At 35.0% G+C, this 18,412-nt stretch overlaps 1 protein-coding gene across 1 annotated transcript in view; it reads right to left on the reverse strand.

Annotated features, from left to right (window-relative positions):
* The window catches only part of LOC128994335 (glutathione hydrolase 1 proenzyme-like), a 45,177-nt gene that overhangs the window by 12,788 nt on the left and 13,977 nt on the right, over positions 1 to 18,412 (reverse strand). The window contains exons 4-6 of the mRNA XM_054418803.1: positions 14,205 to 14,403; positions 10,655 to 10,852; positions 2,106 to 2,352 (exon numbers count right to left, since the gene is read on the reverse strand). Of these exons, the coding sequence (XP_054274778.1) occupies positions 2,106 to 2,352; positions 10,655 to 10,852; positions 14,205 to 14,403 (644 nt within the window). The remainder of the gene's footprint in view (positions 1 to 2,105; positions 2,353 to 10,654; positions 10,853 to 14,204; positions 14,404 to 18,412) is intronic.

Consider the following 18,412-nt stretch of genomic DNA (forward strand, 5'->3'; position numbering starts at 1 on the left):
TTATGAAAATCAGGGTGGTAGAAGAGCCAAACGAACTAAAAAAAAACAAATTTAACTCCCATAAGGAATGTACAGGGACTCATTTTGTGCATAACTCGAAATATACGTCAAAATGAATGCCGATGATTGTTGGCAAATCTGTGGTGCGTCCATACCTTTAGTTTAAGGCCAAAATTATGAAAATCGGACGGGTAGACCTTTAACCCAACTCAGAAAAGAAAAACCAATAATTTTTATAGATGGCAATAATTGGTTTACCAGAATGCATAATCTAAACATACGAAACATGTGTTAATAATTTAACAGCTTATTGTTATATTGTTATTTAATTGATTTTTCTTTGATTAAATGTTGTTGTTAACAATTTGCATTTGTGTTAAAGTGAGTTCCTTATGTTAAGTAAGCGGTTCTAATGTTATGTGCTTAATCTGTACCATTAATATTAGTGAGTAAAGTGGTGTATGGATTTCGCAACCATTATTTTACTAGAGGCCGTTGTATCTAACCACAACGGGCTCTGTTACTAGTTGTATTATATTTTACATTTTAGCGAATTTCCCTATAGGGAAGTAGCTATTACCGTAGGTCTCATGGTAAGACCTAAGCCCGGGACCGATTTACTTTTTCATTTTGATGTCCCCAGAGGCCAAAAACACCATTCGTTCAAATTTTTATATATCTATATATATATATATATATATATATATATATATATATCTATATATAGATATATATATTTGTCCATCCGCACGATAACTTGAGTAATTTTTGTCCGATTTTGATAAAATTTGGTTTGGAGGTGTAAGGCGGGATAAACTTGAATGAGTTCGCGAACCAGCATGATCGGACTATGGGAACGGGGGTTTATGGGGGGTTTTATGGGGTAAAAATAGGTTTTTCCCATTTTTGCCGCTAAAAACACAAAATTTCACAATTTCTTTTTAAACCACTTTGTAGAGCTTAAAAAAACAAATAATTTAGTATATTGAAGCGTTATTATGCGCCTAATTGTTACGGAGAAAATTCAAAAAAATTGTAATTTTAAAATTCCCATGTTATTCTTATGGAGAATAAGTCAACTGTTGTAGTTTGCTTGTTTATGAACATATTTTGATCGATTTTGAAAATACTTTTATTTCTTACTAAACTATTATCATTTTATAAAAAAATCTTTTTTACCCTCCCTGTTGCAGCAAACCTAAGGTACTTGTTAAACTAATTCTATTTAAATAGAAAATAAATGTGCTATTTTTATGGAGGCATTTTAGTGTAAATCCAATCAGGTCAATGGAAATTCGCTTAGTCTGCAGGTTTGCTGCGGCGGGGGTATTTATTTACATTATACAAAGATAATATTATTTCTATATTTTGTTTTTACACTGTAAGAACCAACAGTAAGTGATATTTATTTTATGTAAACAAAACAAATACAGTTCACTTATTCAAAAATTAAAAACTATTTTTCCTCATCCAATTTAGCTATTAAGCTAACTCATTAAATAAACAATTATCAAAATGTCATGAAAATCTTTTTCCGAAAAGGACTAAGGAGGCTGTTAGAAATCTTGAATGAGGCTATATTTTGAGTATCAAAATACTCTTACACAGGTTTAAAATAGTCTGGCGATAGATTACTGAGAAAACCACATTATTTTTGTAATGTGATCTGAAGTGTTAGGGATGAGCCGGTGAAAAAACGCTGATCGTACCCTCCTTATAACAGAGAGCATCGCGAAATAATATTATTTTAGCAATAGTTGCTGAGAAAAGCGTATTAATTTGTTAATGAAGTCTGTTTAGAATGAGCGAGTGAAATAATGCTGATTGTATCTTCCTATCAACATCAAACATCTCTAAATAATAGTAATAGTGTGTCTGAGGAACTACTAATCACCAGAATAACTGTGAGTAAAAGTAGCCTTGCATTAGAACGAATGGCTGATACGTACTGGATGAGGAAGTTATAGGGGAAAAAATAATGGTATAGTTTCACCTATTACCAAAAAAAGTCAAGGAACGTTCCTGACTATAATTTCAAAGTAATGACACTTCCCATCCCTACCCAGTATTTTTATACTTTTTTTAGTGTGATTTTTCACACTTACCTTTTTGATATCAACAAAGAGCGGATCGCCCAATTCTGTGCGCTTGGCGTAAGCGTACTTAAACGCCTCCACCATCCTGTGAACGGTTGTTGTCATTTTGTCGAGCGTACTCACGCTGTCTGGGGTTAGATTGTATCCTTCGAGGATTTTGAGGATGAAGGTGAGGAGAACGCCGGCACCGGGTGGAGGAGAGGTGTAGACTGTGTCGTCTTGTAGCTTCACAGTGATAGGATCTGTCCATTCTGGTCTGCATGGGTAAAATGATTAGTGTGTGAGGTAACTTAAATAATTTAAATTGTTGTTTCAAGAATAAGTTTAATCATGAAGACTATATTCTGCCAGGTTTTTTTTTCAAATTAAACAAGATGATCCCTACATGTTACACCATTACCCAGATTTACGGATATGCTATCTGTACCACAATAACGAATTGAAGAACTAGCTCCGCAACGGGAATTGTCTGCTGTAACCAACATCAGGGCCGGATTTCCCACTAGGCCCGAGCCTATGGGCACGAGCTCCCAGAGGGCGCACAGCCGAGAGGAAAATATTTTTTTACTATCTTAAAATAAAATTAGGTTTGGAGAGAAAGGGCTAATTGCCTGAGAATTAAATAGTCATAAACATATTTTAGAGTTGAGTAAAAAAAAACTCTGGCTAATAAAGCATTATGATTTCAAAGTTCATTAGAAGAAATAATTGTTAGAAAATTTTAACTATTTTTCAACATCACGCATCAATATCGTTACAAAATTGGCAACGAACATTAGTTAAACTTGGAGTAGGTTGGAGGGATGTTGACGAGTGCCCAAGCATTACGTACATTCGTATCACCGGCTTGGCGCTACTGATCAGTAGGGGCACATGCGTGCTAGACACTGTTACAACCCTTACCTCACAAAACAAAAGTTATTAACTAATCTTTTGATTAGTTTACAACAATCTGCAGGTTTCTAGTCTAGTTTACAACATCTATATATATAATACGCTAAGCCGATTTTTGTGAACAGAACTCCTCCCTCATTTTTGGACCGATTTTGATGATTAAAATGTCAAAAGAATTGCCCTAATCTGTAGTTTTGCAAAGTGTTTTTCGTTTTTTGATATCTTTATTAGTTTGGGCAGGATCTTCCATAAAATTTGGATTTTCTCCCATAAGATTAACATGGGGGAATCTAAAAATTTAATTGGAAACTTTGTCTTCACTAATTTGAGAGAACGGCTGGGCGTAGAAACTTGGTAGGGGTGTCAAAAGAAAGGTCTTGGTCTGTAGATGGGTTATCAAAAGAAAAACGAAGTAAATTCCCTTAGGGCTCTGACCCAGAAGCCTTTAAAGATCCCTCTACAGATTTGTTTACATTTTGGCCATGTGGATAATACTTTTTAATGAAACAGCTGTTAGTTTGTAAATTGTATTTTAAACAAGACACATTAATTGGGAGTTACTGAATTGTCCAAAAGAAGCATTTGCAATGTTATTTTCTGATTTAAAAATTATTTTTTTTTCTGTATCATGTTATGTTTTGCAATATATACCATCACGAAATCAGTGGAAAATCCTTTTATCAAAGTAACTCTTAAAATTATTTCTTATTGACCTTATATCTATTTTACGGGTTGTTGACTGCCCTTTTCACCATTTTTGTCTTTATTTTTATCATATTGTTCTAGACAGATCATCATAGGTTCATGAGATTATTGTCATACATGTTTTCAATCATTGGAAAAATATTAAATTGTGTAATACAATACAAAATAATAGCCTACAAGTGCAGAAGGGCACGGTGCCTATATGAGCCGTGTCCATATTTTGTTAAATTAATAGTAGTTTACAGCAACTGGATAAAACATTTTACAATATTTATGTAGAAATATTTGCATGATAAATAAAGTCATTAAGCTGGAAAACTGCAATATACTGCAGACTTTTCAGAGAGGTTACTTCGATGTATTCATTCAGCTTAGTGAAAACATAATATAGATATGTACCTATACAAATAAGAACTTGAATTCTTAGAGAGCCTTTGAATGTTATTAGACTAACAAAAAGGGTTGTGCATGTTTACTAGCGCTACTCTGCAACAAAAACCATTTAATTTATCTCCAAAATATATATGAATGAATGAATGAATGATTTATTCCGTCAAATTTGCTACAAAGTACAATATTACCTTTTTACTATAATATTAAGTTTACAACATGAAACAATCAAAAACAAAACAAGAAATAACAAAGTTGTGAACTTAATGTTGAATTATACTAAAACTAGCAAAACGAACATAATAAACTTATAATTTTGTAGCTAGTTATAATTGAATGGTCTTGTGGAATCAGCAGACATAGGCGAACTCTGCCTGTGCGTCTGCTGGGTTGCATATAATCTTTAATGACCTAAACTTGTTTGATTGAAGATTCAAACGGAGATTGAATAAAAATCGGAAAAAAAAGATTTTTTGAATTTTTCTTGAGGATGAATGATATGCAATTGACATGAAATGAGTGATAGATAATTACAGTGGGAGCAAATTCAGCTGTGTTGAGTCCATACAGTTGTGACGGCCAGGAGCTGTGCGCACGGCTGTCGGCTGGGGGGTTGGTGGGGGAGGGACAGCACAGCACAAGGGTCAGGTCAAACACGCCGGTAATCAGCTGAGATGATAACTTCGGCCTCGTCCGTTCCTAGATTTAGAAGGAATTCTTTAACCCTGATTTTAAACAAGTTGAGAGAAGGTGAATCAAAGATGCCTAAGTTATTGAAATAAGAGCCGATGTTACGAAACAGAATATGAGAAATGTAAAAGGAGTTAGTTGAAGAAAAGGAATAATGTTTTTGTAATGTAGTGATACCAACTCTTGAAGAATACCTTGTGTTGTGTGAATGTGCAATTTCATGGAAAATGTTATTGTAATTTTTGAAAATATGAATTAATATATTTTTAATGTAAAGTTGGCGAATAGAAAAAAGGGACGTTTCCTCAAATAAAGCGACTGACGGGTATCGTCTGCATTTTCCAAATCCTATTTTTATTATGGTTTTTTGGGCAACATTTAAAGGTTCTATAATACTTTTATAGCAGCCACCCCATGCTATGATACCGAAAACTAAAGCTATGATACTATGATATTCTTAAAGTGCACTGATCAGCAGCAAAAAAATCTATGTAACTTACCCATATGTTATTGAAAATAACACAACATTTTGGCTGTAAATATGGCCCAATGAGTAAATAATATTTAAGCAGCTCCTGTCATGACAGAAAGGTTATATTCCTTTTAAACTAGATCTTATCATCCTTTATAAGATACGTTGATTAACAATGCATGTAAACGTCAATATTTACCACGTAACAGCAAATTTACAGTATTTTTGCTTTTTGGAAATGTCCCATTGCTATGTCATTTGCATTATTTGTTGTCAATGAAGCCCCATATAAATGAGGAGGCCCCTAACAGTTTAAGAATAAAAGACAACTTCACTTCAAGTATATTCCACTACACCTCACATTCCGTAGAGAGATTATATTGACAACTTTATGTAATTGATATGGCTGAGACAAATAACTGACATCCCCCATGTTAAGGAATTCCAGCTTTAACAGTAACTCCACAACAAATTTCTCAAAACTGTGATAGAGGGTTATTTATTAGCACAGAAGTACGATATGAACTGACGCGACATGACGAAGGAAAAATCAAACTTACACTGTAATGGATATCTCCCTTTGAAGTTAGAACGTGTCTTCCCAACAAACAGATATTTTTTTCAAATTAAATCATAGATTAATCTGCATTACACTGATGAAATCACGGAAGTGTTTAACTACAAAAGATCCACCAATACGATTTTAATACTATTTAAAGTTTAATCCAAACGATGAGATACCAGATAATATACTAATAACTCCGATGACGTACAGTATGGGAGATATTTTATTCATTGAATGATCAACCATATTATATTTGGTAACTATCATTATTGTTTTTACACTTATTAATCTTTAAACAATGCTAAATGCTCAAAATATGTACAATTTCACTCAATTTATCGCAGTTAGATGAATTAGCGTAATCCTTGAAAATAACCGTCGATTTCGACGGGTTTCACCTAGTAATATATAATACGTTGTATTGAATACTAAACAAATTATAAATTTATCTTAACAATAAAAAAAAATATATTAATCTCAGTTTACAATAGGTTTGAGAAAAATTCAATACCATCCAAAGCACCCTTAATGCTGTCATTTTCTCCTCAGACCTAAGGAACGGTATGGCTGGAATGTTGCTCTATCTTGCTTTGGAAATGTAATCCAGATGCAGAACCACCATCCTAACCTTCCATCGGGCGCATCACAGAAGTTACCTCCGGGTCACTACTTTTTTCGTTATAAAAACCATAGTATGTGTGCGGCAGGGCTGTGGCCTGATTTACCTCACAAACCTCTTTTGCGGAATCGGTTTTATATTCTCTAACCCCTTTCCCAGTGGTCAGTCGACTTTGGGGGGGTGGTTCGCATCACTACTGGAAGTAGCTTCCGTGAGCGCCCTGTGATGCTACGGGTTTCCCGGAGCCTAGTTCCGTGTGCGCCCTTGTGTTTGACCTTATTAGCGATATTATAAAATGTATGAAGAAGAACTAATTGCGAGATTGTTGGATAGTGTTGAAAGGGAAGACAAGGAACAACATTTAGTAGAAAGAACTAATGGTACGTGAGTTCGGAAACCTTTTTTTTCAATAAAAAGAGCTTTGACAAAATGAGTAGTCCTTCTAACAAATGATTTTTTGCATTAGACAATAGGTGTTTTAAGCTTGGATAAAGTAAGTTATCCTTGAAATAACACCATTGGTGTTTTTATGCCATACACTAATGCAATTTTTGTCTAAGAGCTTTAATTGAATGAATTGTCCTTGTACAAAATTATTATTTTTATTAGACCATTTACGTGTTTTTATGCCATAGAATATTAAAATTTGTTTTCTAATATACGATAGTACTGTATAAGTACAAAATGTAAATCATTTTTATCCACAACACTTATGTATTTTTATTTTTTATTATAACATTTTCTTCGTAATACCGGTAACTTAAGTAATACTGTAATAACTCATAATAAATGTTTTTCATAGAGTTTTATTGCTATTAAAATGTTTTATACTCATCATTGTATAGTTTTTGTCCTCCCGGAGGTAACTTCCGAGAGCGCCCTTTGGTGTTTGAAAATCAATGCGCCCGACGGAAGGTTAAACTTAGCTCAAGTAGACTTCTTATCACATTGTTAATTCTAAATTTGTTTCATGTCTAGTTCATTTTGGTGACACTGGACGTTAGTTTCTACGTAATTTTGTTTCTAGGGTTAGTTGTAGTTCTATGTGTGTTTTAATTTCTTGTAACATAACCAGGAGACGACCTATTGTTTATGATTAGATCGTTTTATTTAGGATAAACTAGGTTTAAATAACAATAATTGTTTTCAGCTAATAAATAAAGATGACAAATCATCTAAAGGAGTATGTTTAATCTATGGTATCATTTACTGTATGGAGTTCATGTTTTTGGGCCTGAAATTGGAATGCTTTTTTTTCAGGAATGCTCTGTGGACTGGTTGAGTTGTTTTGTTTCAGTCTCAGTCCCACAAACGTGAGCATTTACTAAAAGAATTAAATTGCTAAAAGTGTTTAAGACGGCATTTTGTTAAGGCTAAACAAGTCAATTCTTCAAAAGACTTGCAATTGTAAAATTCAATTGGAGTGGTATTCAAGCAATTGCCATAGGCCTATAGGCATTATATAGTGTTTTAATAAAGGTTTGAAGGAATGTAACTGTGACCAGACTAGGGGGGGGGGAATTATTTGGGCCTAGGGGTGCCAAAATGCTAAATCCGGCCCTGACCAACATTGGCCTGACTTGGCCAACAGCATATAATGGACCTAATGACAACACAGATCTCACACCGTGATAAAGATTAAGATTAGAAAACAATAGTCCAAGTCGATTATATTAAGAAGTAAATTTTACCCATTTGGTTATAGATTTTTGATGACAACAATTAAAATTGTAAAAAAAATGACTGGTGTAGGTCTTTATTGAACCGTAATAGCCATACAATTTGGACCATTGACTAACCAAAAATAAATGATCTGAAAAGGCCTCACCCCATTGGTTTAGGTTAGCTTGGTCAGGGCAATGTAAGGTTGAATGAGCCTCTTTTAGAATGGACACTATAGTGTAGCGGTGTAATGTGGAAATGCGAGACTAGTTTAAGCATGCTGAATCTGCTACCAAATGATTTACATGAAAGACTTGTTGGGACAGAGGACGGAGATCTTTTACCCAGACCGGAAGCTTGCATAGCCAGCTTTGGTTTATCCTAATACAACTAATTTACTTAAACTATCCTTCCAAAACTTTTGAGCTAGAAAATGACTATCAGATAATTTGGTTTTGATTGTACTACTTAAATCAGAAATAACTATGACGAGAGCTGTTTGCCCGTCCTACGTACGGGAATCGAGTAGTCTATCATATCTGTATAAATAGTGTGTCTATTACTAATTCAAGCATAGTTTAAACAGTTCAAAATTGTTAGTGAAGACAAAGCTGCCAAGATGAATTAAAACATGAGATCATTGTTATTTTCCCAACCTTTCTTCAAAAAGTCGAATATTAAAATAATTTTCATAATCTTTCTTTTGAAGATTTGTGGGCTTTGATTAGTATATAGCAAAGATTATAGAATCTTACTTATTTCCTATAATCAATGACAAAATAACAGAGTTATTAAACTAACCTCATAGTTCCATAGAATATTCTTTTATTCAACCAGCTTTTAGTTATAACAAATTATATTGAACTAAAACAAATGAAATATTTTAAAAACTGCTCAAAAAAATACTGAGAACATCTAGTATTTTACTATATATATTTAAATAATCTCTCATCCTCTTACCGAATAAATGAAGGTACCACTGATTATAACATTATACATCTATCTATATCTATAAAATCCAATGTATGTTTGTTTGTCCTTTATGGACTCCAAAACCGCTCGACAGATTGTAATGAAGATTTCAGGCATTATTAAGCATTATTCAAGGATGGTTTGTGTGAAGTTTGGTGCAGATCCGTCAAAAGGGCTCCGCCCCAGTGGCTCTGGAGTTTCCCATGTTAACCTTATGAGTACTCATATTTAAATGGAATTAAAGAATCTTAACAGCTGGTTCAACTAAACTATCTGATTCTGTGATGTTCAATAACATTAAAAAGTTAATAGGTTTACCAACAGGGTGCAGCACTATATTTTTTTAAGTTATGAGAATAGCTAATTTGCAATCAAAATGTGAGTGAGCGTAGCGAACGAACTTCAACCTGGAGGCGAGTTAGCGCAGCGAACGAGCTAACCTGAAGGCAAGTGAGCGCAGCGAACGAGCTTCAACCTAAAGATGAGTGAGCGTAGCGAACGAATTTCAACCAGGACGTGATTGAGCCATGCGAACGAGCTCATCTTGAAAATGAACGAGCATGTGACATAAAACCACAATAGGACAGGACGACGTCTGTCGGGCCAGCTAGTAGTATAAATGAGTCAATTCTACGGTTTCATTTCATTGTCATCCAAATGCTGAATTTGTGTCGAAAACACTGAATGTTTACAGGTGTTATGTTAAGCAAATTATATCATACCAAAAGCTAGTTTAGAATTTTAGCGTCGACTGCAAGACTTTTTAAAAATTAAAACTTAATTTCTAAAAACTGTAACCCTAAACTAAAATTATTGCTTCGACATTCCCTAGTTCTCAAAATTATTTTTCTTTCAACATAAAAATCATGAAAATCCGTCAAGTGGTTGATTCAGAATCGTGAAATAAAAAAACCCTGTCACGTTTTAATCTATAGGATTTTATTGCGATAAACTGTGGTAGCCTACTGGGGAGAACGTGTTATCTTTTTCATGTTTAAAATGGTCGAGGCTGAAGGCTTCGGCCGGCAATTAATTAATTCCTACATAACCAATGTCGGGCCACCCTTGCAGGTCTCCCCCCTTGGTTTGCTAACTAGCCTGACATTTGAATTTAATATCTACACATATAATTAACCTAAACACTTCTCCATTTTATAAAGGATTGCAGAAGATCCAATTTTCAGTGGTAGTCAGGTGATAAGTCGAGGAAAAAATAAGAAGAGAATTGGAAAAGTGGGGGAAAGCGTTCACTCGCTCGCGGTGAGCTGACGAGTTCGACATGGAGCCCTGCCACGCGAAGCGCTGACACTAAGAGATATAGCGTGCCGCTATGCGTCACAATAGATTATAATCATAATTCCACCCTTCCGAGGAAAATAATAAACCAGGTCATGAATAACATTACAGACTCATCACTTGCCACTATTTGGACAAGCATTCCAAACAAAAGCCTGACACAAGCAAGGAGAACTGCTACGATTGGATACAGGATTAGTGCAGTTGCACAAACTGTTATAGATCAAAGGGTCAATTTTTAATCAAACTGCACAATGATAATAACATAATGTTTTTTTCACTTCTCTACTTACTTGTAGTTCCGCATGTCGTCTTCGGTGATAAGGCCTCCCATGTTTTGTACGTCCTCAACGAACGTCTTGGTGAGAGAACCATCGTGTAATGCTTTTCCTCCCTCTTGCGCAATCACTTTGAGAGTTTCGCACAACTGTCGGGGTCGGATCAGACTCCCCTTAGTCTTTAAACGTCCTTTTTTGTCCACAAACCACTCCCTGCAATCGTAATTTGAATGGTTATTGAAAGCAGTGGATGTAAACTAGGAAATAGAAATTGTAAGGTAGAAAAATAGGAAAATGAGTAAAATTAAGATACCTCACATGTTTGGGTGACTTCTGTAGATGGCCATCTTGCTGCTGATTTTTTCTACACTACTTCTTCTTTTGGTAGGGAGAGGCGGGAAATTTGAATGTTTAAATGAAATTTGAATGAGGGGAGTTATGGTTTGTGATGTTACAACAGGAATGAAAAAGGATAAATTAAAATGTCTCTAGGATTTCAGAAATTAAATTAAATTAAGTCTGGCTCTAACAGTTATGTTATTGTTTAAATTAAAATATTTACTTTTAAGAAGACAAAATTGCTATTGCGTTTGACAAAACTTGTTATAGATCATGTCACGAATAAGAAAATACCCGTTATGGATCATAAACATAAACGAATGACGTTTTTAGCCCGAAAGTAAACCAAACCATATGTTAACTAGGTGGCGTTTGCAGAGGCGTCCACAAAATTGGGCGGGACTCATCAGGGTTCATATTATATTCTTATTGACCGTCACCATCGAGCTTCATAATTATTTTTACCTACAATTTTAAATCAAGACAAAATTTGTGTGGAGATAAATATTTGAGTAATTAGAATGGCTACACGTTGTTTCATAGTGAAGGGGAGTAAAAAACACATAGATGTCATTTTAGGCCTTTTTGGAGACCTGCATTTACATTTAAAGTTTAAAACCTCTAGGTTATAGGTTGGTTTCAATGAATTGTTATTTCAAATGAACATTTCAAAATAAAAAATTGTTACAAAAGTTATATCAACATTCACATTCACATCGATTCCAGTGTTTAAACCCATGTTAAACCAGTGTTCTAGTCCCCCTTGTTAATCTTCAACAAGATCAGCAATAGTCGATAATATCTAACTATTTGCTACATGGCGGCATTTCAACACATCATAAATGTCATAATTATTACTGAAGGCGATGGTAAAAACTTAAAATACCTACTTTGTATGGTCGCCATTTCATTGAAAAGTATTGAAGTATTAACAACAGCCTGGAAACACATGTGAAGCCACTGCTACCAGCATAGGCACTTCCATGCAATAGGATGATCGTGAAACAAGGCTGAACCAAAACGTCCAAAACTATTATTTTTCGCGTATTTTAATTGTCTCAATGCTCGCCTATAATATCAATGTCAATATATCAAAGTTTATTGATTTATAAACACAAAAAGCCACGTTTGTATGAAATCAGACGATGGATGTCTTTAGGGAAATATATTTTTCTATGTGCATTATTGTAATTCAATTAAGATGCATGAGATAAAATAACCGGGTATTTATAACCGTATGGTATGGAAAATAAAGAAAACCCCTCAATAGATATTTCCATATAAGTTTGCCAAAAGACTGTTTAATAATTTATATATAAACAGTCATATGTTTTTCAATTGTTTTTGTTAAAAACAGTAAATAGTTCAGTGTTGTTGTTTTGAGAAATGAAATAAAGAAGATGGTTTTTGTTAACATTTATTTTGTCATTTCTAATGTTTAATTTTAATATTAAGTAATAGTCCATGCTATCAAAATAATTGAATCACGTATAGTGACCACTTCAAAATCTAGGGTTAAGTTTAGTCAATGGAATACCTTTACTTTACACTAATTGTTGCCTTAACAAAAGGAGTATAAGCTAAAAAATATAAACTGGGTAGGGATGCTAATTTAGTGGTTTTGACCAAGAACTAAGCTTATATCAACACACCTTTATTTGCCTTTTCATATTTTACGAAGACAATTTCAAAAATTTTAATCAGGGAAGTCTTTTGTATCACCATTAACCACAAGACCAACGCTACCTTAATAAACCAGTATTTATTCACAAACAATTATATGTTTGCTGCCTTAAGCAGAATTAAACCTATGGAGTGGTTTAAATTATTTATTGAAAATAACATCAACAAAAGCACACGCAGACAATCAACAAACTGTTTTTTACACAAAAGATATGGTGTACAGCGATATCTATTCTGACACATAAATAATATATTTCTGAGTGTGTGTTGATATTAGAATAATTTGTTTTACATTATTGAGCTTTTTAGGGACTTATGTCCCTACAAGCCACTAGTACTATTTAAATAGGGAATAAAAGTTATATTTTTAAGGAGATATTTGAGTGTAAATCCAATCAGGTGAATGGAAATTTGATTAGTCTGCAGGTTTGCTGCAGCGGAGGTATTTAATTTTTGACCCTCAAAACACAAAATTTCTCAATTTCTCTCTAAACTCTTTTAAAGTGCCTAAAAAATAATAATTATGTACATCAAAGTGTTTTTGTACAAACACTTAAAACCGGTGAGTGTTTGGGGGATTGGGGGACACTTAAAACTATTGGGGATTGATATGGGACGGGGTTTTTGATTGCTGTTTTAATTGGTAACAGAGTAACAGAGAAACAAAATGGTAAAATTCACATGCCATTCTGATGGATAATAAATAAACTGTTGTAATTTTCTTGTTTATGGATATATTTTGATACAACTTGGTAAATTTATTTATTTTATACTAAGCTATTAATATTTTATTAGTTTCACTGAAGCAGAAAACCTAGGTACTTGTTAAACCTGATGGTATTTAAATATATTTAATTGAAAATCATTTCAGGCAGATGGTAATTCGCTTAGTCGGCAGGTTTGATGTGGCAGGGGTAATTATATTATTACATAGATTTAATATAAAATTTAAAAAGTTCAAATGTCACTTCAGTTGTAGATATATTTACAAATCTAAAATCGGGAGGTATTATCTTGCATTTATGTTTACTAGGTGATGCCTTATCAAGCACAATGACTGTAAACAAAAACAATCAACTATGGATATAAGTTGAAATTCGTTATGTTATACAACTTGATTCTCTCTCTCTTATTTCGGTTATTGAATAAAAATATAAAGAGTTAGCTATTAAGTTGTTTAATATTTATCAAAACCACATTAGCAACCTTTGCTCAGAATTCATACAAAGCAAAAGTTATGCCGCCAAAGTCTAATATCCTCAAGTTTATTCTTTACTTGAATATGGATCAAGGATTAATTACCTCAAAATTGGCATAGCTGAAAGTACAAAGTAAGGACCTTTCCCGTTAATTCACTACCACCATGTTTTTTTTCAGGTTGAAATATTATAATTGTCCTCGAATGCTGTTAAGGGTTTGGTTGTATTATTACCTTTGACTGTGTATTGTTACATTTACATACAACTTATAGTGGTAGAGAATTAGCGGAATAGATCCCTAATTATGATTAAAATTGTAGGAACATCTAGGAAAATTACACTACCTCAAGTTAGGATCGTTAAGGGAAAATATAAACCGAAACCGGTTTTTAAGGCAGCTTTCTGTATATTCACTCATGCGGAAACCCTCTTCGCAGATCTTTATCGTAGGTTGTACTAAATCGGCCCACGGGAGACGGCCGAACTTCTCGTGCGCCTCCCTGTATCCTCGCAGCTCTCCGGGAACCCCTGTTGCGAGCGCTCCTGTAACCAACCTTTGCTTAACCAATTCAATTAAAATTATCTTTATTCATCAAGTACATTAGAAATATATACATGAATAGTGTCACATTTCGTATAAGTTATAATAAAACATACATGCTTATAGTAAATGAGAAAAATTGTAAAAGAACATAAAACTAACAGTTAAAACATACTTTGATTAGTAGGGAAAGAAAAGTCAATTACAGTTCATCAAATGAATAAATAAATAGCCCTGCTAATGAGAAATTTCTTAAGTTTATTTTTAATTTTTTTTATATTTACTTCTGCTTGTATGTCCTTTGGAAGTTTATTATAGAATTTCGTTCCGGCGTACTTGGGTTTTTTTTCGAAAAGGCGCAATTTATGAGGACTTAATGCTAACTTGCCTCGATTTCTTGTAAGAGAATCATGTTTCTTTCCAACCAGCTCTATTTCATGAAATCTGTTTTTAACGGATACCACTGTTTCAAAAACATACATGCCGAAAACTGTCATTATATTTTCTATTTTAAACATTCTCTTAACTAAATTACAAATTACAATAGAATAATAATTTATAATTATTAATAAAGCCAACCAAAGCTAGTGTGATTATTATCACTCAACCAGCACTGCAGACCAGTCCTTCAGAACACCTGAGAAGATCAGAACCTTTCGATCATCCTGCAATGGCATCGCAGACAATGTAGTGTTATCGTAAGTTAAATTAAAATATAGTTTTATATATAAAACTAGCTGTAACCCGCGGGCTTTGCCCCGTTTAACTTCTTAATTTTCAAGATGATCTCGTTCGCATGGCTCAATCACGTCCTGGTTGAAGTTCGTTCGCTACGCTCACTCAAGTAAACCAACTTCAAAGTTTCTATTTCCCAATAGTTTTTTAATCTAGTTAAGGCATATAATCCAGAAGAAACTTTTGAAAGTACTTTTTCAACCAACAGAGTAACTTGGTCTACTAATCAAGAGGGTTACCAGTTCAATATAACTGACAACCTTTTTTGACTAGAGGTGTCCCCAGGGGCCAAAATAAACCATCTTTTCAAATTCATGTATATTTACTGGGTAGCACAAAAACTGGGACACATGGATTAAAGCAGCGTGGTACCAGTGGAGAGGAGCTGCCTGTGACTGCTGAGCAACCTTAGCTTATTTTTTTTTTTTTTGCAGTGTTTCCAGTGAAGCCACATGTTGATCTTCTAATATTAATATTCTAAATTACTAAAATGAAGTGTCAAAAGTGTTAAAACGATATTGTTCAAACTCGGGACGGATGTAAATGCGCGGATTGCCAATAAATTTTCCACATTACTTGCGTCGCAGACACATACAAGAAGAAATCTCCCAAGAGCTGGAAGTTTGATGATTGTTCTTTTGGAACCACGTCTGAATCAAGGACCAGTGAAAGTGTAGAATCAGATCGTGGACAAACAGCAGTATTGAACGCTATTACCGCACTTTGTTCCGAAATGAACTCGCGATGGGATCGCAATGGCACCAAACAGGACCAAATGCAAATGGACATTAACAGTATTAACAGTGAAATACGTGATTTAAAAGTGGAAGTTACCCGTGTCGGAACACAAGCTAAAAATACCGAGAAAAACGTTGAACAACTGCTTGAAGATAATAAACGCATTTGTGAAGAATTAGCCAAAAGTCGAGAGGACTTGCTCGACCTTCAACATCTACGGCAAAATAACGTAATCGTTTCAGGTGTGCCAAAGTTGCCGAGAGGATCAGATGTATTCCAGGTGATAGCACAAATCGTGCATCTTATCAATGTCCCGTATTATCGCTCGGACGTCAACGCGGAGCACTGGCTTCCGAGCCAAGACAGTGACGACAGAACACAGCCTTTTATAATATCTTTTGTGTCACGCATCGTCAAAAACGAGTGGATAGCAGCGAGACATTTCAAAAGAAGTTTACTGGCATCAGAGTTACGCCCGAAGTTCCCAGATCATCAAATCTACATAAATGAACATTTGGCTCCTGAAACACGAACAATCTTCAACAAAGGACACAAGCTACTCAAGGAAGGGAAACTGGAGTCTGTCTGGACGTCCGATGGCCGAGTTCTTGTCAAAACGACCCCCAAGGGACGACCGACTCGAGTAACCAGGCTCCAACACCTAGACTGCGTGACGTCACTGCGCGGCAAATCCACCACCGACTACAGCTCACCGTCACCCGAGTCAACAGAGACATCGGCCACCACAAGGTCACCGACAGCTACCCAGACCACTAACACTAACGGATAGTTCAACTATTCTACATCAGGTAGGTGTTGTTTGCCATTTTGATGATATAACTATATACGGGAAAGATATGGAAGAAAATGACAAAAATTTACATAGTGTTTTGTGTAGGCTCCAGGAAAAGGGCTGGACACTTAACAGATCAAAATGTGTGTTCCGGCATGACAGTATCAGTTTACTAGGCCACCTTGTAACTAAAAATGGTATTAAGCCAGATCCCTCTCGTGTTGAGGCTATCCAAAAACTCAAGACGCCAACTAATGTTAAAGAACTAAGGTGAATTCTAGGTGTTGTCAATTACGTAGCCAAGTTTATTCGTAATTTGTCGACCATAGTTCATCCATTACATTCTTTACTGCAAAAAAACAGAATTTTTTTGGGGCCTGATCAAGACCAAGCTTTGGAAAAGATTAAACTGTCATTGATGTCCCAACCGTGTCTCGCTTTATACAGCATGTCTAAAGAAACCTTCCTCTCAGCGGATTCCTCGTCATACGGTATTGGAGTTGCACTACTTTAGCTTCAAGAAGATGGAACTAAACGTCCTGTGGCCTATGCTTCGAGAAGTTTGTCATCAGCCGAACGTAATTGGGCTCAAATAGAAAAAGAAGCTCTAGCGATTGCATTGGGGTGTGAACGATTTGAACACCTCATATTAGGGTTGCATTTGCATTTTGAGACAGACCATAAGCACTTGCTCTCCATATTAAAGATAAAAGACTTGGACAATATTACTCCCAGGCTTCAGAGAATACGACTCCGACTGATGAGATATACATATTACCTACACGCCCGGTAAACAGTTGATTTTGGCTGATGCACTGTCTCGAGACACAGAGAACTCTGAAGAGGAATGGGAACTTACAGAGGGAATCCTTGCATATATACAAAATATTGACACTACTCTACCATCAGTTTCGGATGAAAGGTTGCGAGAAATAAATCAAGAAACTATGAAAGATGAAACTCTAAAACATGTGTCACAGTATTGTGCGAAAGGTTGGCCAGAAGAATCTAAGATTCCAGAGGTTGTATTGCCCTACTGGTATCATAGAGAAGATATAAGTGAGCAAAATAGTAAACTTCTCTTTGGAAGTCGTATTATAATACCGAATTCTCTAAGAGCTAAGTATTCATGAAGGACATCAAGGCAAAACAAAATGTAGATATTTTGCAAAATTTACTATATGGTGGCCTCGTCTTTCTCAACAAATCAAAGAACTAGTAGAAAATTGCAAGATCTGTGCAGAAAATTGCGCTACGAGAGCAGAGCCGCTGATACCAACCCCTTATCCGGACAGACCTAGGCAAATAGAGGGTGCCGATTTGCTAATGTGTAAAGGTCACTCGTATCTCTTAATCTCAGACTATTATTCCAGGTTTATGGAGATTGCTAGACTAAATGATTTAAAAATGGGCACTATTGTGACATATACAAAGTCCATCTTCGCACGTCATGGTGTACCTGAGACAGTGAGAGCAGACTGTGGTTCTCAATTTGACTGCTTTCAATTCAAACAACTTGATCGTGATTATGGATTCAAATTGATTACATCAAGCCCAAAATTTCCACAAAGCAACGGCTTCATCAAAGCGCAAGTAAAAAGCTTTAAGTACCACTTAGAAAAAAGTGATGATCCCTACAAAATGCTACTTATGTTAAGAGCAACTCCTTTAAGTCCAGCGGAATTATTTTCGGGAGAAGGATCCGCACTTATGTTCCGATAATGTCTGATCAACTAAGACCCTAT

The sequence above is a fragment of the Macrosteles quadrilineatus genome, unplaced genomic scaffold, assembly GCF_028750875.1.
Source record: "Macrosteles quadrilineatus isolate MER2022 unplaced genomic scaffold, UCM_ALF_1.0 Scaffold_1__1_contigs__length_201487025, whole genome shotgun sequence".
NCBI classification, from domain to species: domain Eukaryota; kingdom Metazoa; phylum Arthropoda; class Insecta; order Hemiptera; family Cicadellidae; genus Macrosteles; species Macrosteles quadrilineatus.